At 43.1% G+C, this 27,573-nt stretch overlaps 1 protein-coding gene across 1 annotated transcript in view; it reads right to left on the bottom strand.

The window, feature by feature from the left end:
* Positions 1–27,088, bottom strand: part of LOC130116318 (unconventional myosin-VIIa-like) — a 49,768-nt gene extending 22,680 nt beyond the window's left edge. Inside the window, exons 1-24 of the mRNA XM_056284237.1 lie at positions 26,948–27,088; positions 26,573–26,725; positions 25,858–26,042; positions 24,530–24,651; positions 24,099–24,241; positions 23,222–23,335; positions 22,915–23,068; positions 22,263–22,339; positions 21,909–22,028; positions 20,834–20,976; positions 17,456–17,666; positions 17,030–17,165; positions 16,706–16,812; positions 16,476–16,517; positions 13,246–13,383; positions 12,813–12,971; positions 12,106–12,198; positions 11,004–11,098; positions 10,727–10,811; positions 8,974–9,192; positions 6,607–6,924; positions 3,503–3,712; positions 3,121–3,297; positions 424–513 (exon numbers count right to left, since the gene is read on the bottom strand). Of these exons, the coding sequence (XP_056140212.1) occupies positions 424–513; positions 3,121–3,297; positions 3,503–3,712; positions 6,607–6,924; positions 8,974–9,192; positions 10,727–10,811; positions 11,004–11,098; positions 12,106–12,198; positions 12,813–12,971; positions 13,246–13,383; positions 16,476–16,517; positions 16,706–16,812; positions 17,030–17,165; positions 17,456–17,666; positions 20,834–20,976; positions 21,909–22,028; positions 22,263–22,339; positions 22,915–23,068; positions 23,222–23,335; positions 24,099–24,241; positions 24,530–24,651; positions 25,858–26,042; positions 26,573–26,725; positions 26,948–27,088 (3,432 nt within the window). The remainder of the gene's footprint in view (positions 1–423; positions 514–3,120; positions 3,298–3,502; positions 3,713–6,606; positions 6,925–8,973; positions 9,193–10,726; positions 10,812–11,003; positions 11,099–12,105; positions 12,199–12,812; positions 12,972–13,245; positions 13,384–16,475; positions 16,518–16,705; positions 16,813–17,029; positions 17,166–17,455; positions 17,667–20,833; positions 20,977–21,908; positions 22,029–22,262; positions 22,340–22,914; positions 23,069–23,221; positions 23,336–24,098; positions 24,242–24,529; positions 24,652–25,857; positions 26,043–26,572; positions 26,726–26,947) is intronic.
* Between the last annotated feature and the right edge of the window lie 485 nt (positions 27,089–27,573).

Below are 27,573 nucleotides of genomic sequence, written 5' to 3'. Positions count from 1 at the left end.
GGAATCCCAGGAAGTTGAATCAGTTCATCTGGACACAACTTTGAATGAACCTTGTGTCCAGATGAACTGATTCAACTTTCTGTGACTGTATCTTCATGTTCTCTGTAAGCTAAAATGCTCCTGTTTCCTAAAGAAAGGCTTTTCTCCCATGCTACCTTGAATTTTCCCATTATACATGACCAATCATAGGAATGAGGAGTATTTGTACTATTGTGAGACACTGTAGCTTTGACACTTTTTAATTTGTAACTTGTAATGCTGCTGATCTATGAATTTCACGTCATTCTACTGTTTCATTGTAAATTGCTCTAGAAAAGAGCACCAGCTAAATCCCCAAAATAGCAATGTAAAAAGAAGAAGAAGAAAAAAAACATGATTTGAAAAGGCCTGCCGATGCATGTTTGAGCGCCATGTTAGTCTCACCTCTTCGGTGATCTTAGATTTCCTCTTCAAGGTTAGAGAGACAAGTTTATGTCTGACACTGTTCCTTTTTTGGCCATCTATGGGGCTGTTCTGTAGACAAAGACAAACATAAAATGAAAACGTTTGAAGGATATCCTACTACTCATATGACTATGACTATTTGCACTGCAGTCATTTTAAACATTAACATGCATATAATACTCCTTCAGCACTTTTTTTTTGGATTTCCCCCCCTTTTCTTCCCAGTTGTATCTAGCAAATTACCCCACTCTTCCGGGCCGTCCCGATCTCTGCTCTACCCCCTCTGCTGATCCGGGGAGGGCTGCAGACTACCACGTGCCTCCTCAGATACATGTGGAGTCGCCAGCCGCTTCTTTTCACCTGACAGTGAGGAGTTTTGCCAGGGGGACGTAATGCGTGGGAGGATCACGCTATTTCCCCCAGTTCCCCCTCCCCTCCGAACAGGCGCCCCAACTGACCAGGGGAGGTGCTCGTGCAGCGACCAGTACACATACCCACATTCGGCTTCCCACCCGCATACTGAGGCCACTGTGTCTGTAGGGACGCTTGACCAAGCCGGAGGCAACACGGGGATTTGAACTAGCGATCCCTGTGTTGGCAGGCAACGGAATAGACCACTACATTACCCAGATGTCCCTCCTTCAGCACTTTTAACTCTATTGTCATCTCATTCACCTATGTCCAATAATAAGCTGTCTTTTAATTTCAATGAGAGCAAAGTCAAAAAGTACAAACAGTGCAAATAGATGAGAAAAAGAGAACAAATCTCTCTGACCAAGGCACTCCGTGTAATTAAAAATGTCTTTATTGAAACTTGGACATATCCAAAAAGGACCTACAAGGACCTTTTAGTTCCTTTTAGGATATGTCTGAAACTACTAACCTTGGACCAAAGAGCACCCAACAAATATATTACTTAACTACAGAGAGGACTGAGCACGCCACTGACTCCAAACAAGTGCAAATAGATTCATTGTTTTTTTTTTTTTGTTTTACTCCTGTGGCACAGAATAGCTGGGTGTAGGGATGCACCAATACCAATACTGGTATCGGATATCAGAACCATACTATGCAAAAATGGAGTATCAGTGAGCAGAGATTTTACCCAAGACTAAAATCCCAAACCAAAGGCCATGAAAGCAAAATGGCTTGTTTACAACATTTTTGGCACAAGGAAGCCTATATTTCTTTAATGGTGGAAAATAAAGCTGATTTTATCTCAATTATTTTGCCCACAGAAGCTAACGGTCTGTGGATCGGATCAGTCCTCTGTATTGACCAGTGCTTAACGATTTTTACTTGGAATATCAGCAGTGAAAATATCACATCAGTGCATCCCCAGCTGGGTGTGGCACACTGGACAATAAATGAGAGTAAGAAAACTTAGAAGTCACTTTGAAGTAAAATAAAGCCATTTCTGTATTCCATGCTCTGTTTGACAACAGCAGACTCCTGATATGGTAAACCCCACACATCTGGTACTCTAACTCAAGTAAAAGAAAATTATATTAAGAATTATCTGAAGCTATTGAAGTCACTGACAACATCTAAATGTTTTTAGAATATCTATATGATATTAAAGAGATGCAATTTATGATGCATTAATGAACGTTGCAATAAAGAAAGCCCCGTTTGCTATAATTAAACTCATTCAATGAACTGCTAAACCTGCTCTAATCTGTCTACCAAGACTGTGCGGGTGTAGTCTGATCTTATAATGATTGAGACAGTGGCATCTTGCACGGAATGTAAACTGGAAACCCAATGACGTGGTGGTCAGTGAAAGCTAGTTAGTGATCTGCTAGCAATTGCAGCATCAGGTAGGATCAGCATGACACTGCCATACATGTTTAAACCGGCAGAAACCTCTACAATTAACTAGAGATCCCGCTGCAAGAACAGGACAACTTCACGCTACTCATCTAGTCACTAAATGGTGAGTTACAAGGCAGAAAGTATATTGCAGCCAAGCTTACATTAGCTATCTCAGATACATGATGCAACAGACTTTTCTGTTTTTTCGCAATGTGATTGCATAGTCATGATACGGTGCAAGTAGTGTTTTTCTTTTGTTTCTCTTGGGGCTTGATGCAGATACAGCATGTGTGTGTCGCTGTTGGCTGTTGTATTCGAGAAAATAAAGTGTATTATCAATTCTCTCCTTTGCAGGTGTTTATTTCTTTAATTTATTGCTAAATTAGGAGAACCCAAAAAGTCTGAGCTGCATGTTGGCCTCTGACCTTCTATATCTAATTTTCATAACATTGTGCTTGTAATGTTTCTTGTGTTCTGTAATGTTTGCATGTTTATTAACAACTTTCTGTTCATATCAAATATGCAAGTATCGGTAACTCTCTCAAGATGCAGCTGATGTAAATATCTCTCTGATTCTGACTGGTTACATTACAAACTCTGTGACATCAGCAACCTCCAAATAAGTCCCGCCTAACTTATTAAAGTTAGGCGAGAACTGAGAAAACACATTATACAGAAACCTTTCTCTTGGAATAAATACACATGTTCCTCCTTTTGCAACTAGTACATTATGCAGGACCCTATTGCTTGTAGTAAGAAGCCGATTAAGGAGACAGGTTGTCAGGGCCTTTAAATCCTGTTCTGTCCTAATTACAGCACACACCCCACACTATTTATCTTCTTCCGCTCTTCCTCTCTCACCTCTTCCTCCACTTGTAGCTCCTGAAGCTCTCTCTTGTAGGTCCTCTTACCCAAAGTTTCATAGATCTTGGTCATGACAGGGATCTTCTCACTGCCATCATTAATGGCTATCTGGTACTTGGGCTCGGGTAGGTCACCCATGAACCTCAGCACTGTGATCCACACAGCTAATGCAGCCTGTGAGAGAAGGGAAGAAGCACAGGGGAAAAGAGAAACGAGATGAAGGATAATACACTCAAGCTTAGGCTGTAATCTAACTCTGATCTGACCATGTTTTATCAATTACTATGTACTGTATAGTAGAGTATTATCAGTTGTGCTGTTGGGCCAAATGATAATAATGTTGATGTTTATGTTGATGGGTTATGGGGGTCAAACTCACAACTTGGTCTCCCTCATCCTCATGGAAGAGCAAGGGCTGTTTGAGTGGGCGTCTGATGTAGGTATGGGTGGAAATGCCCTGAAAGTAGGTGGCAGCAAACTTGGAGAACTTAAACTCTGACAGATCCTCCTCCTCTTCCTCAGGCAGCGGTGGAGCTTCATTCAGTACCTCAGGCTCAGTCTGCTCTCCTGGGGGACCATTTTCAAGGTCCTGGTAAATGTGCACAAAAGTGTAAAGTTGGTACAAACACAACAAAAATGAGCATTCACTTCCATCACCAGTTTCATCCCGAAACAGTACAATTGCAATGGTCATTCGGTAAAAAAATTCAGGTAATTCCGTCCTCCTTTCCTGTGAGTACAGGTAAACTCAAAAGACAACAGATTCTACTCAAGGATTTCAAATTTTCGCCCAATCTCAAATTAACACTTTCTTTCTAAAACGCTTGAAAGAGCAGTCGCATCTCAGTTACACGCTCACTTGATGCACAGCAATCTGATTGAACAATTCCAGTCTGGTTTTTGCTCCATGCACAGTACGGAGACAGGCTTGGTGAAAATCACTAATGATCTGTTGATGGCAGCTGACTCTGGGCTCTTAACCATACTTGTCCTTCTTGACCTGAGTGCAGCCTTTGATACCATCTCACATAAGATCATATCTCTCTGGCCGCATGCAGTTTGTCCAACTTAAAATTTTGAGATCACAGTCCTTTCCTGTTACTACCGGTGTTCCCCAGGGCCCTGTGTTGGGACCCCTCCTATTTATTATTTACCTATTACCTCTTGGCCACATTTTCAGGAAATTTGGCATTCAATTTCACTGCTACACGGATGACACCCAGCTTTATCTATCCACCATGCCTACCGCCACCCTTCCACCCACTTCCCTTTCTGCTTACTAGAAATTAAATCCGGTTTTCATACCACTTCCTCAAACTTAATAGTGATAAAACTGAGGTCCTCTTAGTAAGTACTAAATCTACTTTGGCTAAACCTGATAGTTTTTCCCTAACTATTGACAATTCTATAGTTCCTCCATTGCCTCAGGTTAAGAGTTTGGGTGTCATCCTGGACAGCACATTATCTTTTGAAGCTCATATCAACAATGTTCCTCGGTCTACATACTTCCACCTACGCAATATCAATCATCTTCGCTTTTCACTTACACGTAACAGCACCACCATACTCATTCACACCCTGGTTACATCCCGTATTGACTACTGCAATTCTATCCTCTTTGGTCTTCCCCTCAAGTGTCTTCATAAACTTCAATTGGCCCAGAATTCAGCTGCCCGTCTCATTACCAGAAATCCTTCCATAGATCATATCACTCCTGTTCTTCAGCAACTCCACTGGCTCCCTGTTAAATACCATATTGACTTAAAGGTATTGCTTCTCGCCTTTAAGGCCCTTTTATGCTGTCTGATACAGTGCTGCTTGTTTTTTGTTTTATTTTTTAAACTGTGTTCTGTAAGGTGTCCTTGAGTGCTCTGAAAGGCGCCGACAAATAAAATGTATTATTATTATTAAGGTAGACTCTTGTAATGGTGTCAAAGAGTGATCTCCTGACAAATGAGCACATGGTTGTTGAACTTTAATTTGTACATTTTTTTTTTTGGTTTGATGTCTGTGTGTCTAATTTGAGTGGGACTAGGGGAGGGGCTGTGAGAATACAGGGGGACTCTTTTCACAATGGCAGGCAATGCATTCTCATCCCATTGTATCAAATATTGATGGTTTGAATACAAAAGGTAACCTCAGATATGGCAGGTATTCCATAGACTCCAATGTAAATGGTAAATGGACTGTATTTATATATCGCTTTTCTAGTCTACCAACCACTCAAAGCATTTTACAATGCATGCCTCACATTCACCCATTCACACACACATTCATACACTGATGGTGGAGGCTGCCATGCAAGGTGCCAACCTGCTCATCAGGAGCAGTTAGGGGTTCAGTGTCTTGCCCAAGGACACTTCGACATGCTCTCTGGAAGAGCTGGGGATCGAACCAGCAACCTTCCAATTACTAGATGACCCACTCTACCTCCTGAGCCATGATCTCCCCCTATATTAGGCCTCTGGCCTAATATATGAATATTAATGACACACAGGTTACGTATAGGAGTTATATTTAGGGTTAAAGTTAAGTTGTGGGCTAAGATTAGGTAGTGGTTAACCTGCCTTTTCTTACACAAATGCATCAGGGGACCTTGCATGTTATATATCAGTGTTTTTGCCAAAGGATCAATAAATGATACTGTGGAATGAGAATGGGGTCTGCCAGATAGAGGAAAGCATCCCCAAATGGAAAGTATATGAGGTTACGACCGCTCTTGCCATCATATAAATATTGGATAAGTGTTCCCAAAGTTTAAACATGTTTAAACCAAAAGAGAATTCACAACTGATGTTGTGTTTGTGGAATTTGTACAGTACAAGGGACAACTTGATTGTTTTCCCCCTATCTTAGTCAAACATGAAACTCTCTGGCTTTGTGGCTTGCCAGTGAGGGTAGGTGCACTGAGAGAGTTGATGAGCTGTGGTGGGGGAGCTCCACCCTGTGGTTCCACCCAACAACAAAAGATGTTTTTGAAGTCATCATAAAATACCTTACAGGCTGCTGTTTCAAATCATTACAGAGTCTAACTTTACTTCAATAATATTCATCAATCAGGTTTATGCTCATGTTAGACATTTTCTTTGAGAATAGGGTGGTTGATGTCTCACACTGGGGGAAAAAATCTCCAGTTATCAAATATTTGAATAAATAGCAAATAAGTGTTCAAATACTGTTAAAATGTTTTCAAATGACAACAAGCATTGAAACTAGGGAGGTAAACACTGTTATAATTCGATAACAAATAGATAATTATTAAAATCTATAATAGTTTATTGTCGAATTTTCTTATCAATGGGAGACCTTTTCAAGCAGTTCAAATAATAAGTTCATTTCCATGTATATCAGTTTTGACAAAAATAATCATTAAGTGGGGCCAATCTTTCAATATTTTTAAAACAACTGAGGGCTGAATTACTATTCACACATGAGCGTTTCATTTACACAAGCTGGACATCTCCACCTCTTTCGACCCCTCACCTCAAACCCAGCAGGCCCCTGTCCCTCCTGATTGGGCAGCGGCCCAGTGTTCCCAAGGAAGCCGAACATTTGGTCCACCATGTCAGAGTGGTCGACAGGTTGTTCCTTCTCCCTCTCCATCCGCTCGACCAGCTCCTTTTTCCGTCGTGCTTCCTCCTTCTCCTCCCTGTTCCTCTCCTCCTGCTGCTGGGCCAGTTGGTCCAGCCGCTCTTGGTGCTTCCTCTCGGCCTCGGCCTTCGCCCGCCGGGCCGTCATCTGGTTGCGTAGTCGTTCCTCCTCTGCCAGACGCTGGCGCTCGGCTTCCAGGCGATGCTGGTGCTGTGAGTGGTAGGGGCAAAGAGAGTAAGGGATGACAAGGCATCACAAAAGTGGGGGTCAACACAGCAGCTTCAGGAGATGGTGGCGCATTTCATCTATCAGCCATGTTTTCCATTCTCTGCTGAGTCCTATAGTCTGTCCAACACCAGCGACACAAGGAATGGGGCAAGCTGGTCAATTATGGGGTGTGAACGCGCTGTTTGTTTTTTGTGAGGCAATTCTAAGAGGTAAGGGCCAAGATAACAATGAAAATAGAGTGAAACCTACCACTGAAGTTCAACGCAATATACATCAACATTTTAAGGAGTTAGATGGTGCATTCATCATCATAAGAAGTTTTCTTCAGCCAACTTAGTTTGCTCATGCAAGGAATTTGACTTTGTTGGCAGCCCACATAAAACACATAAGACAAAAAAAAAACATGAAAAATGATAAAGATAATAAAGGTTGTATATAACAGTGTTCCAGAACACAGTTTATATCCACATAAAGCAAATATAAAGTCAATGAAAGTCTGTGTGATTAGATTTAGTGTCACCAGTTCACAATAGAAATTAACTGAAAACAGTTGGTCTCTAAAATATAGGACTCACAATTTAGGATATTACACTAATAGACATATTTAGACAGAAATGAACACAGATATGAAAAAATATAGCTGTGGTTGATAAGTATATACAGTATACATTTGGTGTAAGTCCAAATAAATGCTCATTTGTCTTCTATGAGGAAGCGTATAAACAATTATCAAGATACTAGCAGCAGATGCTGAACATTAGCAGTGGGGTACTGATGTCCATCGTGGTGTGCTAGAGTTGTGTGTCTGTATGTGGGTGTTTGTGTGAGTGAGAGAGAGCGGAAAAGAGAGGCAAGACAGTTGAGAGATAGGGTTAGGCATGCAACTCTGGGTGCACAATAGAAATAAAACTCCGTTAAATGATACCAATATTACAAGCAACAAATAGTAAGACGCACAAAGGTCACAGCTCTGTGCTGTTAGATTTACAAGTGTGTACAACTGTCAGCATCAAACTGTCAGACTTCTGCGTTACACTCAGGACTATCCAATGAGTGGCACAGTGGCCCAGTGGTTAACACTGTCGCCTCACAGCAAGAAGGTCCTGTGTTCGAACCCCGGGGTTGTCCAACCTTGGGGGCCATCCCAGGTCATCCTCTGTGGAGTTTGCATGTTCTCCCTGTGTCTGCGGTGGGTTTTCTCTGGGTGCTCCGGTTTCCCCCACCATCATGAAGACATGCATGTTAGGGTTAGTACTCCTGTCTGTGCCCCTGACTGAGGCATGGCAAGACGAACTGGAGTTGGCCCCTGGGCGCTGCACGGCGGCTGCCCACTGCTCCTAGCTACACAGCTAGGATGGGTTAAATTAAGAGTGTAATTTCCCCACGGGGATCAATAAAGTATATCAAAATCATAAAAATAAAATCAAAAAAATCTGGGGCACCGAGTTCCCACCAGCAAAATGTTCCCCTCTCTTCTCTGAGCGCTGTCCTGGGTGTTTCTTGATTATTTTCTTTGAGATGGGAAGCTATCTATGTCTCATTATGGCTTCATTCATGGCTTAAATAACAGACAGAAAAAACAAGCATTTCAAAACCATCTGATTTATTCAAATTTGACTATTTCAGAGGCGTGAAAGAGAATATGTAGTAAGTGCAGCATTGGTCGCAGAAGGTGTTGGCGGCTCAAAATAATAATAAAAAAAAACATCCTTAAAAAAAAAAAAAGAACAAACATTTCCCAATTTTGCATACTGAGCAAACCTGGCTTGAAAAGCATGTGTAAAAAACAGATAGGAAAATCAAAAGGGATTGGGGGTGAAGTATTTGAAAGAGTTGCAAAAAAATATACAAATATAGTATAAGGCTTTACAGTGGTTTCCTTTCAGATCAGCACAATCTAATTTGCGGGGAAAAAAAAGTCTCGCTTCTCTTCTTCAGCTGTCTAGTCTGGATTCAGCACCAATACTCCTTTCTATCTGGCACGTTAGTGGCATGATAGAAGTGAAAACAGTAGACATAACAACTCTTTACCTCTGCCCTGAGCCTCTGGCAGAGGCGTCTGGCAATCATGCCCCTGGTGTAGGCCTGGATGGTCAGCACCGCTTGCAGACGCCGCCAGAAAGTCTGTCGAATGAGGAAGCCACGGCAGCGGGCCTGCATGAGTGTGACACGCAGCCGTGCCAACTGGTAGTCCTTGCAGAGCTTCCTGGATCTGAAGAGGGCCTGAAGACGCAGGAAGCCCACCTTCATCTAAAGAGAGAGTTTTGAAATAATTGACTATATGAGTGCATAGCCCTAAAGGAATAAAGCTTTTTTTTTGGGGGGGGGGGTTGTCCCCTTTTTTCCTCCCCAATTGTATCCAGCCAATTACCTCACTCGTCCGACCCGTCCTGGTCGCTGCTCCACCCCCTCTGCCGAGCTGGGGAGGGCTGCAGACTACCACATGCCTCCTCCGATACATGTGGAGTTGCCAGCCGCTTCTTTTCACCTGAGTGAGGAGTTTTGCCAGGGGGACGTTGTGCATGGGAGCATCACACTATTCCCCCCAGTTTCCCCTCCCCCCTGAACAGGCACCTCGACCGACCAGAGGAGGCGCTAGTGCAGCAACCAGGACACATACCCACATCTGGCTTCCCACCCGCAGACATGGCCAACTGTGTCTGTAGGAACGCCCAACCAAGCCGGAGGTAACACGGGGATTCGAACCAGCGATCCCCGTGTTGGTAGGCAATGGAATAGACTCCCATACTACCCGGACGCCCTCAGAGACCACATTTTGAGGGCATTAATGAGTGCAGTCAACATGTCTGGGTAAGAGATGTGCGGTACTCAGTAGCAAAATGGCAACATGCTTTCTCGAAGAAGACGTAGAAAAAAAGGATAAAACTCAGCACACAGGCATTGTCCACATTTATAAGCGATGGGTGAGCTCAAGCTCATGATGTAGAGCATTTTGTGACTCAGAAAAACACTTAGCACCAAATAAAGGGCAACAAAACAACCTGGCAGTAAAAGCCATCGATTGAAAGTTCATCCTTCCATCATATTTTTAAAAGGATGGGATCGTGTGATTAATTAAGGTAAAAATCTTTGCACAATATAACTTCAAGAGGGCTTATTAACTCAAAAACTCTTGCAGCTGATTATTGATTTAAAGCAATGCATGCAAAACTAAGTTAAATAAGATATAATTTTCAGAAACATACTGATATTTGTTCAATCAGCAGACATTTTTTATCCACAGCAATATACAAAGACAGTCAAATGTTCCCCGCTATACCCAGCCAAGCTAGGGTTTGAACCGTGGCTCTAAGCATTGGAACTTTTTAGTTCCTATAGGACCGTATTAGTTCACTGTACCACCAAAGCTATAAATAAATGTAATCTGAAATCCTATATAGTCTAATAAGATAATAACACTGTTCAATACCTTAATCACATAATCAATCATGGCGTGCAGTTACCACCGACAGCCCTCCATTCTAAATATGCTGTTAGACAACAAACAGGCTATGTGTTTTCAAGGTGCAGGCCTTGAAAACTGGTAAATCCCGAGCTGTTGAGGGCTATATTATCTTATACTTTGCTAAAGTGAATACCTAAAGTTTAATGTGCAGAGTAAACATATAATACAGACCCGCCTAAAAACCTTTCTCCTCATGTTTGTGATCAAGCGGGTAGTAAACTGTGCATATTTTATTCTTTTATATATTCTTCATAGCATGAAAAGTAAAAAGAAATTCACATTGTTGTTGAGGATGCTGGAGGCAACAGCAGAACTCACCGTTTGGTACTTCTTCCTGTGTCGATAACCCCGCCAGACCTTCTGGATGAGAGTCACGGCACTCCTTACTCGAAGGAAATTTGTCCTGGATAACACACACACACACACACACACACACACACACACACACACACACACACACACACACACACACACACACACACACACACACACAGTGGGTCCACTTTCGAAAGAAATTTGTAACTTTGGGTATTCTTAATCATGCCCTTTGAGAACTGTAAGGAATTAAGATGTAACATCTCATATTGTTCCTTACCTCTCCTTTAGTCCTCGTACAGCCTTTTGGATGAGGATGACCTTGTCAGTAATGGCCTTGTCCCTCTCAATCTCCAGCTGCATATCATGGTGGTCCTGAAAAGATAGACATATGTAGGTGTCAGCAAAAAGAGAGTTAATGAGAGAGAGAGAGAGAGAGAGAGAGAGAGAGAGAGAGAGAGAGAGAGAGAGAGAGAGAGAGAGAGAGAGAGAGAGAGAGAGAGAGAGAGAGAGAGTGGGGGAGGCGGGGTGGATCTATCTCCTTCCTTTGACGTTCAAATACTACTTCCACTTTAAGTGTACAGTGTAACATTGGCCCTACACCATCCATCCAAACCTGAAAGTTAAAGGAAGGAAAAAGGAAGAAAAACTTCACAGAATTGAATTAACAGGAAACGGAAACCTGCAGCTGTTCATTAGGAAAAAAGGTTTGCAGTTTGACTTGTATCTGACCCACTTACTGCATTGTCACATTGAGAGAGTCTGGGATATGAAAGCATAAAACAACAAGCAACACATAGGACTTTCACAAGTGTCACACTGATGTGCACAGAGACGTCCTGTTATCTCACAGCTGGAAACTTTACCATTTTTGCCCTGTGGGGTATTGTTTGTGGCGCTGTCTGTCTGTCTGTCTGTCAACAACTTCATAGAAACAGCCAGCATCATGAAAGCATATGACATGAAATGTTTAGGAAAGGTGGGTAATGGTCCCTTGATGACCGGATTACATTTTGAAGGAAATTCATTCCAGGTTGTGAAAAAGTTCAAAATTATTTTTCAGCCGGTAAAATGGTTGAATTCACTTCAAACTGCCAAAATGTTTGACTTTGTATTTTAAAGATATATTCCTATCCTTTGCTATGCGTTGTTTTGAAGATCGATAGTGGTCAGAGGCAGGTTTTTTCTTGTCCTTAGCACCACTTGTTCCACATTTAGTGTGAAATATACATCTTCTAAATAGATCCCTGTGCATCTGATTACTAAGAATTAACAAAACACTCCCCAGGTATTCAGTTTTCACCCAAATTATTATTTTTTTATTTGTCTCATATGGGCAAACAAGCACAACTTCATAAGGAAGAAAATGACATAACACCAACTTTGAGAAAGATCTTGGTCTTGCCAATCTGCCAGTCGTCATGTTTCCCCAGTCTGGCCACGACTATCTGCTTACAGGTGCCTCGTAGGTCCTCCTAAAAACAGAAAAGAACAGGATAGGAATGACTGTTTTGAAGACCTGTGCTGTCCCTCCATTAGTAATGCAGAATAAAACAGTTTTCCAGTGCAAGGATGTGAGATGTTTGTGTTGAAATCAAATCGGAAACCCTGTTTGTGAGAAGTTTTACCTGAGCTTGGCACAAAATTAAAATGAATTGAGTATATATCCAAGAATAGCAAGTAACCTGCATCAGTATCTGATCAAAAAATAACACTTTGACTGAATGGATCCCCATCCCTTTAATTCTAGATACATGAAAAGATGAAGTGCAGTTCTGACATTGCACATCCTCATTTCTGCAAATGAGATATGTACTGACATCAACATTTAGCATAATGCCCCTAGGATGCCGTATCATTTATTCATATCTGATGTCAGACACAGAGATAGGATTAGCCCCAGGTGAAGATGTTAAATGTCGATCTGAAAACATCTCACACATGCAAAAATGAGGCTGTGCATTGAACTGCAGCTACCGACTTGTTCTAATATGGAAATGTAGATTTCGGAAAGACCACTTGAAACAGCAAAACTGAGCAATATGTTTGAAAATGGGTATTTTTTTAAAGGACATTTTGCGGTGTTAACCTGTTTGTGGGCTGGTTTGACACCAGGCATAAGGACCCGGTAACGGTCAACAAACTCAGAGAAGGTGTATCGGATGGGATAGCCAGCCCGTCTAATCCTGATGGTCTCCATCATGCCAGAGTAGCGCAGCTGACGCACACAGAGCTCCCTGTCAAACAACTACACAGAAGAATGGACACATTATAACAAATACAGGTCAACATGTTTTACACTGTTAACTTTGTTGTTGAAGTCACTGGCAAGTCGTACTAGGTAAAAACGGTATCTCTTCTGGAAGGATGTTGTCACAAGTCCCACGTGATGGCTGTGACAAGCCAAAAAACCCAGACAAGGCAGACCCGGATGGCTGAATTTAGCTTTCTACAACAAAAGCCTGACGAGAGAATGAACAGCAAAAACTTACATGAAGGCAGACACACAAGTACACACTCACCATAGGTTTTTTATACTCATTGGGTTTAATGCAGCGGACGAAGAACGGCTGACACACACTGAGAGTTCTCATCAGCATCTCTAGAGAGCGCTTGAACTGGCTGCTCAGGGTAGGGGAACGCTTCCTGGTCTCAACACCCTAAAGACACACACACACACACACACACACACACACACACACACACACACAATTAGGACAAATGTATTACTTTAATCTACAAGCAGTTTAGATTGAATATTACTCTGCAAACAGCAGGTTATAACGTGTTCCAGGTTATAAATCTGTATTATTGGCTTAACCTGAAATTTATTCTCATTTGCACAGAGTTCAGAATACAGCACTTGAGCTTTAAGATGTAAAGGGAGAAGTGATATGACGCCTTTTTAGTTATTTTGAAAACTGCGGCAAATTTAGAATCATTAACATAAAATTGATCTATTTACATCATTCCCTTTTTTAAAATTTCCCCCCTTTAATCTCCCCAATTGTACTTGGCCAAGCCATCCCAGTCGCTGCTCCACCCCCTCTGCCGAGCCGGGGATGGCTCGACATACCTCCTCTGATACATGTGGTGTCGCCAGCCGCTTCTTTTCACCTGACAGTGAGCAATTTCACCAGGGGGACGTAGTGTGTGGGAGGATCAAGTTATTCGCCTCCAGTTCCCCTCCACCCCAAACAGGTGCCCCAACTGAACAGAGGAGGCGCTAGTGCAGCGACCACGGCACATACCCACATCCGGCTTCCTACCCACAGACAGGGCCAATTGTGTCTGTAAGGACACCCGACCTCCTCCGGAGGTGACACAGGGATTCGAACCAGCGATCCCCGTGTTAGCAGGTAATGGAATAGACTGTTACGTTACCCAGATGCCCCTACATCATTCCTTTTATCACAGCTTTTCACCCTGTGCATAGAGGCATATTCTCAAACCTGCAGACAGAGCTTTTTTGACTGTTCAAAAATCTAGTTTAAAGACAAAAAAAAAAAAGATCAAGCATGATCTGCAATCAGTGCTTTAGAGCTTCAGAACAGCTCCCACGGGCAAATCACATTACAAAGTCAATTCACCTTGGTGTATCTACGAACACAGTAGGATAACAGAGACAGACTGAATAGGGGAGACACAGGAGACAAAGCTGCTGCTGGGATGCGATTACAGGCCAGCGGGGATACATGCACGACTCCAAAGCTTTATGTCAGACAACAGCGCATTTCTTGTGAGGCAAAGCTGAAAAAGACATTTACAACTTACATCTTAATGATTTTTACTTACAGTTTGCTGTGATAGTGTTAGTAATTCCTTTATTGGAGTTCAAAATGGTTTCTGTTTTTTTCTTTTTTCTTTTTGCTAATAAATTAGAATGAGTCATCAGCATCGGTTGTCCTTTCAGGTTCAACGAACTGGTGAATGGGGTGGAATTGGGCTTTCGATGTTATTATCATTATTCTTTATGTGTATTGTATTGTTAGGTTAATATTAGTGACAAAGAGACAGCCAGTGTACTATTCTGCCTTGCTCAGGGGACGTTAATGGTGGTAGTAGTAACGTTATTACATATCATCTCCTTTTTCTTTTTGGTGGATTTTTCCCCCTTTTTCTCTGAATTGTACTTGGCCAATTACGTCACTCTGCTCCACCCCCTCTGCCAATCCGGGGAGGGCTGCAGACTACCACATGACTCCTCTGATACATGTGGAGTCACCAGCCGCTTCTTTTCACCTGACAGTGAGGAGCTTCACCAGGGGGACATAGCGCATGGGAGGATCAGCTATTCCCCCTCCCCCCTGAACAGGCGCCCTGGCTGACCAGGTATGTGATGAAATTTCTTATCTATCTCACTTTATTTGAGGTGTCTGTTGAGAGGCTACCCCTAACCTTACCTGGTAAAATAACACCACACAAATATAGGCCGAGTAACTTTTCTTCTATATCCGGGTACACGATGCTTATTTGATTGTTTGTTACAACACTGTGATTGCAAGAGAATATGCTTCTTATTGTCTGAGACATGCTATTATTTGAGAAAAAATGGAAATGATAGGTTTTCAGTATTCAAGTTAAATACACCCATGTACACTTTGCAGCAAAAACAAGTCGGTGTACAGGAAGTTCGAACGAAATTCTACATTTTGACTTAAAGTGCTGCTTTATCGTCAGTCACTCATGTCATGATCCTTTTTCTTTTTTCTCCCCAATAGTACTTGGCCAATTACCCTATTTTTTCGAGCCGTCCCGGTCACTGCTCCACCCCCTCTGCCCATCCGGGGAGGGCTGCAGACTACCACATGTCTCCTCTGATACATGTGGAGTCGCCACCCGCTTCTTTTCACCTGACAGTGAGGAGTTTCGTCAGGGGGACGTAGCACGTGGGAGGATCACGCTATTCCCCCCCAGTTCCCCCTCCCCCCTGAACAGACGCCCCGACCGACCAGAGGAGGTGCTAGTGCAGTGACCAGGACGCACACCCACATCCGGCTTCCCACCCGCAGACATGGCCAATTGTGTTTGTAGGGACGCCCGACCAAGCCAGAGGTAACACAAGGATTCGAACCAGTGATCCCCATGTTGGTAGGCAACGGAATAGACCACTACACTACCCAGATGCCCTAATATCATGATACTTGTTAGCACAGGGAACACAAGATACCTATAGGAACGGGGTACCATCAGATTATTTCTACACAACAAATAAAAAAAAAAACAACGCAAACTCATCACAAATCAGCCCTGACACTTACTAATGATATGTTGAAAAATGGAAGATCGTTTCAGCCAATCCATTGTGAAATGTTCCAGTGTACACCCCCCCCCCCAATTTTCTATCACTTGATCAAAACACTTAATCAATTTCTGCTTTGTGCTCATGGGCTGAAGGAGTTAGCACATGTGTGTATGTGTGTGTGTGTGTGGGTGGGTGCATGTGGGCGTGTTCTTTGTGTGTATGCAAATATGTTTTGTCTCCATGCATTATTTTTGTTAAAGTACACTTGTGATTGATTTTTTCTTTCCATCGTGGACCTCTTATCATGCTAATGCTAATACTCACATCATAACCAATATTTCCCCCGGGACCGTTTGGTAAATTGGATTTAGGAAGGGGACGCAGCTTGTTGGAGATGCATGGTGGAAATTTGGGCTGCACGTGAAGTAAATATTAATTCAAACTGCATCACGGACAAAAAATACAAAGGGATAGTGAGACCACACATTGCTACAGGCCTTTGTTTACCTTGGGAGCAGGGGTGCTGGGCTGCTGATAGCCACACAGAAACTGATGATAGAGGACAGAATAGAAAAAAAAGAGAGAAGATGAAGAGGAAGCGACCGCTGTAAACCCAGCACTATGAGGAAAAAAAGCTGAAGGAAGGCAAGGCTACCAATGGCATAATTACAAGAGCAGCAAACCAGTACATATGAACTGAGCCAATGGAGAATTTAGTGGCCTCAGCTTGAATTTACCATGGCGACATCGGCTTGGAAGATCTGTTTGATAAACTTGTTCTTGGAGGAGTGAACCAGCTGGATTATATCTGTATGGAGGCTGTCTCGATTCTTCTCCAGGAAGCCTAAATCAAGAGTGGATGGAGAGAGGAAAAAAAGGAGAGCGTTGGTATTTAACACAGTATATCTGGTCAATTCAATCACAGCTGAAGAGTCCTTTATGCACACAGCAATTCAATCCAATTCCTGTTTCAAATATCAGTGACAAGTTTGCATTACTTAGTGTAATACAATGATATGACAATGTGGTATAATGCACCGTACCGATAAAACTGCATTTACCTCTGGTCTCGTAGTGTACCACGCCAGCAAAATGCTGGATGCCAAACTGAGTCTCATGGTTGTTCTTGGGGGGGATATAGTGGGCATTGAGCTTGTGCTGTGAGTTGAGTTTGTACAACATTGTGGAGTCGGTTCCCTGTGAGAAATAAAGACAGATCAAAACATCCACTTTTAACAATTAATACATGCAAAATTAATGTAGTGACTGCTTGATTTAGCATTTAGTTCGTTTTTTTCCTCCAATAAATGTGATAAATGTCAGTGTTCTTAGGACTGGGACTTGCTTTTCAAAGCATTTTCAACTGAGAGATTTCACATCACTTGTTTCACACATCTGATGATCTCTAGTCAGTTTAATATTCTTCAGACAGCCAAGCTCCACGTGGCGACCAAAGAAACTACTGTTTAGTGGCTCTCTCAGAGTACCTTAGGGAACTTGCTCTCCTCATCAATTAGAGAGATGATGTTCATGGGTTTGTTAGCTATCATGTCCAGGGCTTCCTGGTTGTCAGTGAACTCGATGTGTTGCCAGCTGATGTCCTCCAGGTTGTACTCCTCTTGTTCCAGCTTAAATACATGGCGCACAAAGAACTGCTGCAGGTTCTCATTGGCAAAGTTGATGCATAGCTGTTCAAAACTATATGGAGATACAGAGAAAAGAATTCATTGAATGACTTGGTATGAAACAATTACCCATGTTTTAATAAGGCATTAAAATGAACTTCCAACAACATTTCACATATGGCTGTTATAAGTAGGGTTTTCAAGGCAAATTTTTCCCTCCACAGAATTAAAAATTTTGCCCAATTTTATAACGTCTTTGACTTGATCTCTTTTGTTGCTATTTATTTCTGTTTGTGTAGTGATTTTGAAATAAGCTATTTATAATACAACAGTTATGTTGGGGAATTAATAAGCTTAGTGGGTGGACTGGCTCACTGCTGACGCAATTGGCCTCGGCCACATACTATTCACACACCAATTACAATTGCCCCTGCTAAAGGGAGGGCTATTTAACTCGAGGGAGTCAGTTTGTGGGGCTGCCGTGATGGTTGCTTGGCTGCTGTTCACCCACCTCCACTGCTTTTATCCAATGTGTGGGGGTTTCTGCTTTGTGCTCTTAATTGATAGTAGTGAACTTCAAGTGCAGTCTGTGCATATGAAGCAGATCCATAAATCACCAAAACTAAAACCCCTCTATTGCAATAAATTATGCTATACATGAGATGTCATAACTGAATTATTTAGTAATAAAATGTACATATATGAGATAAGAATTTAGCTGTTAATATCTACTTGTCGTCAATTTCCACTTGTATTCTTGGGTGCATAGCCCACTGTCCCCCATACATACTGGCCCGTAACCCACTGGGTTCTGTTTTTGCAGGGATATTTTCTCTTTGCACTGCACCCGTTGGTGTTTTGGTGACTCACTGTACACCGAAGTGGGAGGAGAGCGGTAACAGGAGGGGTGCCATTGGCAATCCAGTGGCACACTGCAAAATTTAGTGTTAAGGATGACGCCTGATTTGCGGCGTCCACCACCTCCCTTTTTGGACCAGGTCAACAGTGCAGAGTGCAAGGCGCACTTGATTTTTGCGCCATTTTTGTCAATTTAGTTGGTGACACCAAAAGACCTCCACATCTCCATTTAGGCATAGAGTTCAACTTCCTGAGAAGCTTACTGAATGGTTAACTATAGGTTGTTTGCATATGACGTCACGAACTGCAGATGGAGGGCAGGAAGTGATTTTCTACATAGGAAGCATTATCACAAACTTTCGAAATGCCTATGTTTGGCGTCATTAACTGAGAAACCACAAGGAGTTTTTATTGAGTAACAAAAATTGTTGTTCATGAGGGGGAAAAAAATGCAAGAAATTGACCGGAAACGGCGGAAAAAAATGGCTTGCGAAACGTCATCTGTGGTCGGGAGGAACAGAGTCGGATAACGCACACGTGTGCAGTGACTACTTCATCAAAAAAAAATCACTCTTCATAACATAAGGATCATGTCCAACATATCTCACTTTCTGTTTATACCTTTCTCTCGTAATATCATCTAAACTAGTACACTTTGGGCTAAACTAGCTCTATCTCATCCATTCTGCTTTTCACTTCCTGCCCTCCATCTGAATCTCACGCGCCATCAGAATCACGTGACTGCAAACAAGCTATTGGGATTACACCTGTGTTAACTGAAAGATGGCAAAAAGTTGGCCTATTTATTCTTGTGTGTTCAATGCACATCAGAGAGAAAACCTTAGTGTAAAGGAAGTTAAGTTGTACTTGATAAGATCATTCTGCCATGAAAACTTATTTGTGGATTTTATCCTGTTGTTTCTAACTGGGGCGGCACGGTGGCGCAGTGATCACCTCACAGCAAGAAGGTCCGAGGTTCGAACCCCGGGGTTGTCTAACCTTGGGGGTCATCCCAGGTCATCCTCTGTGTAGCGTTTGCATGTTCTCCCCGTGTCTGCGTGGGTTTGTTCCTGGTGTTCTGGTTCCGTCCCACAGTCCAAAGACATGTAGGTCTGGTGAGTCGGCCATATTAAATTGTCCCTAGGTGTGTGTGTGTGTGTGTGTGTGTGTGTGTGTGTGTGTGTCAGCCCTGTGATGACCTGGCAACCTGTCCAGGGTGTCTCCCCGCCTGCTGCCCGAAACAGATTACTGAAAATTCTGATCCAAATACAAAATAAATACAAAGACATCGGTTTCTTCTCGGGAGAAACTTTTTTTTGTGTGCTGAAAGCTCCGGGCCGCGCTCTGTTGCTTCCATCACCAAAATAACAAAGTGCTCTAGGCAATGCACACTCCTTTTAAAAGGAAAGAAAAGAGGATATGTAGTTGGTTCATTCAACACCAGCCCCTATGACACCTCCAGATAATGTACACCACCTAATCCTGTCCCGTTCAAAGATATGCCGAATGTGCACCGTGTGCCTTCTGCCACAAAAATACCAAGTCTGTTCACCACTGCCATGGTGCACACTGTGCTTTATGCCGTTGACTGCACTTTGCACTGTGCACTTTGATTCACAAAAATAAGGCTCAATTTGCATCACAATTTGAGTCTTCCTGCCTCAAAGAAGTCATTTAATTTAAAGATTGAGTTTTTTCCCCCTCCCCTTTTTATCCCAAACTGACATTGTCTGATTCCCTGTTCGACTAAGGGTCCAAGGCTACACAACCCATATGGTGGTTGGGTGGTGGTGGGGTTCTCTGATACACATGGAGCAAGCTGATCACTTCTTCTTACCTACCAGCTGTAGGTTTCTGTGGGGGAACAAAACTAATGGAGATGGATCTGGCAGCAGACTGAGGACACCCGCAACTCTTCTCTGCCTCCTCTAACACTTCCAACCACCTCCCAAACCTTAACCCTAACCCAAAGCAAGTGTTTTAGAGTGTTTCTGTTGCTTAGTGATGACAATTGAAAATGGGAAGAGGTGGAGGTGGGAGATGTCCATTGAACGAATGGGAGGCTTTCACTATTTCCCCCAGATTGATTTATAGCTGTACAGGCACCCCAGGGACACTACCCCTTCCAGCTCCCTAGCCAGGAGCACTGATAAATGTTCTCCTTACAACACCCAATCGAGTGAGAGGCCACACCTGGGTTGAAACCGTGAACCTCAGTACCGAAGATGCTTTTTGCAGGCTACAATACATCACAGATTTTTATATGATTTATTATATATTATGATACCATTGCATTTATATTTGTTTCTATTACTATTTTGTGGTTGAGTACCAATGTTGACTTAAAAAGGTTCTTTATATAAGCTATCAGGAAGCAATGACCTGTTGACAGTGAAGTTCTCAAAGCCAAAGATGTCCAGTAATCCAATAGATCTGCGCATGATCTTATTCTCACAAGGCGGTGGTCTGTATATCGCTGCATTGATCTTATCCACAATCCAGACAAAAAGTCTGCCGTAGATTCCCTGAAAGATTAAGATCGACATCAGAAAGAACACACATCCTCTAACAGTTACATTTAAGACATGATGGATGGATGGATGGATGGATGGATGGATGGATGGATCGATAGATGGATGGATGGATGGATATGGATGGATAGGATAGAAGGATGGATGGATGGATGGATGGATATGGATATGGATGGATGGATGATGGATAGGTGGACAGATGGATATGGATGGATGGATATGAATAGAAGGATGGCTATGGATGGGTGGATAGATGGATCGATATCTAGCTGATGTCCCCCCACTCCCCCCTCCTTTTTCTTCCCAGTTGTACATGGCCAATTACCCTATTTTCCGAGCCGTCCCAGTCGTTGCTCTACCCTCTATGCCGATCCAGGGAGAGCTGCAGACTACCACATGCTTCCTCCAATACACTGGAGTCACCAGCCGCTTCTTTTCACCTGACAGTGAGGAGTTTCACCAGGGGGACATAGTGCATGGGAGGATCACACTATTCTCCCCAGTTCCCCCTCTCCCCCAACAGGTGCCCTGAACGACCAGAGGAGGCACTAGTGCAGCGACCAGGACACATACCCACATCCGGCTTCCCACCCACAGACACGGCCGTTTGTGTCTGTAGGGACGCCCGACCAAGCCGGAGGTAACACGGGGATTCAAACCGGTGACCCCCATGTTGGTAGGCAACAGAATAGACCGTTACACTACCCGGACGCCCTCTAACTGATATTTTTGACCAGAGTGCCTGACAGTCAGAAAACAGTAAGATTTTTGTGCCTTGCTCAAATACACGTTGACAGTCCAGAGGGCTGTGGTAGGGACTGAACCTACGATTTTAAAAATTCGAGAAGGACACCTTATCTAGGCCGGCCTGATGCATGTCTTATCAAGTGTTAGTTGGGACCTCACTGCGGGGAAAATACTGTCACCTTGACAAAGGCGTCCCTGACGTCCAGGCCCTGCACCATACTTAGAGGTGTGGCAACACTCTCACCTCGTGTTATCAAAGTGCGTGTGGTCAGACACACCATCACATCCTTAGGCTCCACCTACATTACACCACAAACAAATATTATGAGAGAAGGACAATTAAAAATACTTGCAATGTCATATAGAGAGGGTTGAATTCTAAATTACACAGACGGAACCATAGCATAAGGGCACAAAATCACATGTGTAAAGTAATTAGCGCTGATTACAGCAATAATGTTCTGGCATTCTTTCCCACAAGTGGCCTACCCCATGCACAAGTGCACACACACACATACACAAAGGACACACACCTCCATGAGTGCAGCAGCAGTTGCAAGATCGGGGGATCTCACCACCACACAGGCATCCAGGTTATCATATGTACGAGCTGCAGGGAAGAGGGAAGGCATGGGCCATAGGATTCATACCAAAAAGCATAGGGTTTCACATCAGCTATGTTTCCATCCTGACATTTTTATGTGAGTTATAGATGGGAAAAACTAAATGCAGCCAAACTATCAAAATAGCTACATATGAAATGTCCAGGGTGTCTCCCTGCCTGCCACCCAATGCCTGCTGGAATAGGCTCCAGCATCTCCGCGACCCTGAGAGCAGGATAAGCGGTTCAGATAATGAATGGATGGATGAAATTGTCAATTTCTCTCTTGAATGATTTTAAATGCCTCTTTTTATAATGTTCTGATTACGTTGCCATGTCTTGCTCTGTGCACACAGAGATTGTTTGTTCACTTAAAACCAGAAACAGATCCCAAGCACATTTTAATTATTTGTTCTTTTTTAAAGTTCTGTAAAGCTCCAGAATATCCACATTATCTTTTGCAGGGGGCTGCCTGCATTACAAAACACCAGCCACTTGTATAACAAAGAAATGGTAGTTTTTGATAATGATGATGGAATTTTTTTAATTAATTATGGTCCGAGTGAACATGCAGTGTAATTCACCCTCAAAGCGTAGGTTGCCCATGTGCAAGATGGCAGCCAGCAGCTTGGAGATCTCCCAGTTCTCTGTCTCGGTGAACATAAGAACCTTCATTGCAGACAGGATGCAGGAGTAGTCGCGCAGATCATTACGGCCATCACACTCTGTACAGTTACCCTGTAGAGTGGACGTCAGTCTTTTTTAAGCATTTTGCACCCTGGTGTGCTTCTTATGCACACATACTTATGCATGTACTCAAAGCACACATGCACGCACACACACACTAATACACACACACATGCACTCAGACACACACACACACACACTTACCATGGTAAGGTAGGAGTAGTCAGTTGCGAGACCCAGGCCCAGCTTAGTTTTAAATTCTGGAGCCATACCCCTCAGCATGCAGTAAAATATATGGTAGTTCCTCTCATCTGCAGCCTGAGGGGAGAAAGTGAAAGTGACAAGAATGCTTTAAATTAATGGGTTTTGGGGCTTTTTTCTCTCTCCCTTTCTCTCTCCAATTGTATCCGGCCAATTACCCCACTCTTCTGAGCTGTCCTAGTTGCTGCTCCACCCCCTCTGCCAATCCGGGGAGGGTTGCAGACTACCACATGCCTCCTCCGATACATGTGGAGTTCCCAGCTGCTTCTTTTCACCTGACAGTGAGGAGTTTCACTAAGGGGACATAGCATGTGGGAGGATCATGCTATTCCCCCCAGTTCACCCTCCCCCCCGAACAGGTACCCCGGCCAACCAGAGGAGGCGATAGTGCAGTGACCAGGACACATACCCATATCTGGCTTCCCAGCCATAGATATGGCCAATTGTGTCTGTAGGGACGCCCGACCAAGCCGGGGGTAACACGGGGATGCGATCCAGCAAGCCCTGTGTTGGTAGGCAATGGAACTGACCACTACGCTACCCGGACACCCTAAATTAATATTAAATATCCCTGCCTTTTTTTCAGGAATCTAAACTCTAATGTCTGTCAGGGGCCACAATTTGTGGCCAAATTGGGTTTAATAAGATTGTTCTAGATTTGTGGTTTTGTAAATCACTGTTTCACTATTAAATAAAACAAATTTCAGCTGAGTTAAATTGAAAATGGGAAATCAGAAGTTTGAGGCTTAACATGGAACATCAGTGTTTAACAATACTGTTTCTACAGATGGCGGGCAATAATCCAGACAACGTTTCTCACCTGTCGGCAAACACGAGACTTCTCTAAAAGGTACTGTTCTATCTTGGCTCCTTCAATGGCCCCACGCTTATTGAAGTGGATATCGATGTACTTCCCAAATCGGCTCGAGTTGTCATTACGGATGGTCTTGGCATTGCCAAATGCTGATAAAGTGAACGAATAATAGGCAGTCAGAAGGGAAAATCATCTACTATAGGCATATTTGGGTAGTGACAATAATCAGAATATCAAAATAAAATGAATAATCATTAGGTGATATGACCCAACTTCCCCTCGGGGATGAATATATTATTTTGATTCTGATTCTGATGTTTTCATAAAGCATGTAATGACATACTAAACATGCAATGGAGTTACTTTTCTGGAAATTATATTTCCTTACAAAAATGTAAGTAGCACATTGTGGAACATTACGGTTAACAGCCTCTGACCTTCAAGGATGGGGTTGGCCTCCAGCACTTGTTGTTCTATCCAGGAGTGTTGTCCGCTGATGGCTGCCAGGAACTGGAGAATCAGCTTAGTGCTTTCTGTCTTCCCTGCTCCAGACTCACCACTGCCACACAAAACACACTTTCACAATCTGTGTCTCTCTCTTTCTCTCTCTCACTCACTATTAATGTTACCATGGTGCGGTAACATTGATTTCAAAATTCAGAGGTCAGTAAGTGTTCTCCAAAATATTTTAGCTGATTCCACACACGCATGAGTTAATGTGTGCGGAATATAATATGCTTTTTGTTTTTTTGTTTTTTGGATTTCTCCCCCTTTTTCTCCCCAATTGTACCCGTCCAATTACCCCACTCTTCCGAGCCGTCCTGGTCGCTGCTCCACCCCCTCTGCCGATCCGGGGAGGGCTGCAGACTATCACATGCCTCCTCCGATACACGTGGCATCGCCAGCCGCTTCTTTTCACCTGACAGTGAGGAGCATCGCCAGGGGGATGTAGCGCGTGGGAGAATCACGCTATTCCCCACAGTTCCCCCTCCCCCAGGCACTCCGAACGACCAGAGGAGGTGCTAGCGCAGCGGCCAGGACACACCCACATCTGGCTTCCCACCTGCAGACAGGGCCAAATGTGTCTGTAGGGACACCCGACCAAGCCGGAGGTAACACGGGGATTTGAACTGGCGAGCCCCGTGTTGGTAGGCAACAAATGAGACCGCTACGCTACCCACACGCCCCCTGAATATGAAATTTGGTGGCGAGATTAGAGTAAATAAAATCATATTTAGACACAATGTCTTTCCTATATATGTTCATTCACCTCACATATATATGTGCACAAGCAAAGCGCGCGCACACACACACACATATTTACTTTGGTAACTTTTGGAGTCATTGCATTGACTCGCATTTATTCCCTGGAGGCGTAATCTAATCATAACCTAACACCAATGAGGACGGAAACCATTTTATACCATGTTGAACGTGACTGCAGTGTCACCAAATTGGGTACATCAATTTTGTTCCAAATTAGACATGCCAACCTTCATCAACTGGTCTCAAAAACACACACACACACACACACACACACACACACACACTACTTACTACAACTACAGGGGAGTGAAATTATGGTCAAGAAGATAATATTGATCCAGCTTCAAGGACAGCTTTTTCTCACAGTAAAGTTGTTTTTAATTTCCATCCCTTCATTGCATGACCCAGAGTCAGCCTCTATTGCCCATCTCTCTCATAATCACACACACACACACACACACACACACACACACACACACACACACACACACACACACACCTAATGATGCAGCACTGGTCCTTGTTGTTCCTTTGCATGTTAAAGTAGCAGTTGTCTGCTATGGCAAATATGTGTGGAGGCATCTCCCCAATCTTCTTATTGGTGTAGAGGCGGATGTGATCTGCTGTGTAGATGGGTAGCAGCTGGTATGGGTTGACTGCCACCAGGATAGAGCCTGTGTATGTCTGCAAGTACCAAAAGAGTCCAAAGGATGGGGAAATTACTAAATTGAAAAGGATTGTGGATATTTTATTTCAGTGTGAGGTAGTATAGTATATTATAGAAGATTAGGATTTTTTTTCATGACAAGGTATTGTGCATCAATATTATCTAGTGAGCATCTTATTATTCTTAAGCAGTTGTAATTCTCACTGGAAATGTAAGGACTGACTTGGATCCACGCTTAACCTGTTTTCACACTGAACCAAACAATATCTTGAAAACCCCCTTTTGTGCCCATTTGGTTTTTAATACATTTTTTAAGACGTGGCCAGCACATGTGACCAGCACTGTATTGCTCTGATAAGCTCCATTTGGAGTTTGGATATCGAGAGAAGGTTGGTGCTAAGGTGCTAAATCTACCCTTGACTGTTACAGAAAGATCTGCACTTGTAAAAAAAGTCTCTATAATGAGGGATTCATCATGAAGATACAGACATTTGCATGGTCCTGGCTGTATGGACATGTGCTATGTAGTGCTGCAAGAGGAACTAACATAGATGACACGCTCATTGTAGCGGATGAGTAGGTTGCGGAGGATGCCAGCTTCATTCAGGTCCCCTAGACGGATCATATCCTCCACCCCATGGATGGAGGTTGGGTGCATGGGCTTGATGTTTGGCGCACTCTGAGGAGAGATCCAGTGCTCCTGTATGTGTGGGGGAAAATGATCCAAATAAGCATGAGCATAAGGAACTGGAATGGTTAGGGTGATATAAAGGGATTTTAAGACATTTAACAGCAAATGCAATGGAAATAAGTCCTGATAGCATACAGGCAGTAGCAACACATTTCCGTATTTTAATTTAGTTGATAGGATAGGTTTGCAATAACATTTCAATACTTTTTCTTTATTCTGCTCATGACTTACCGTGCCCTCATCATCCAGCACCTGGATCTCTCCAGAGTCGCACAGTTTGACCACAGCTCCAATAGGGACATCGAACTCCCGGCCCGTTTTGAGGTCCAACCACACATAGTCTCCCTGGGTATCAAATACAGCCATGGTCATGTTCTGCACCACCAAATGTTCAGCCGCAGCACAAACTAGATGACTATTGTGTTACAGTGAAAGCCAGTTTATCAGCCTGCACAATTTATCTAAGAAAGATATACAAAGAAAGAAATTCACAAACGTCTAATCAAGTCAAGTTAGTGTCAAGTACTGTTCATAGTACAAAAAGTTTATGACAAACTGAAAGACAAACAAGCAAAGCTTCCCTTGCGAGGGTGTTTTGACATTAACCATTACACTCTTTGCTTTTGCAATGCTGGCATTAGAAATAACAGTTTTTTCTAACAATGCACACGATGTGATGTGCTCTTCTGAAATGTAATATGATGTCAAGATCAAAATTAAACATGTTTCTAACGATTAGGAGAGTATGATCGTGCTTTAACTTTAAAATGGACATTTCATTTATCACCACTAATTGGTGTAAAGTTATTTGTCAATCATTCAGCCAATGTTTTCTTTCTGGGATATGCTTTGTCACG

This window comes from Lampris incognitus, chromosome 8 (genome assembly GCF_029633865.1).
Source record: "Lampris incognitus isolate fLamInc1 chromosome 8, fLamInc1.hap2, whole genome shotgun sequence".
Classification (NCBI taxonomy): Eukaryota; Metazoa; Chordata; class Actinopteri; order Lampriformes; family Lampridae; genus Lampris; species Lampris incognitus.
The sequence above is the reverse complement of the archived record's forward strand: the minus strand, read 5'-3'. Positions and strand labels throughout refer to the sequence as shown.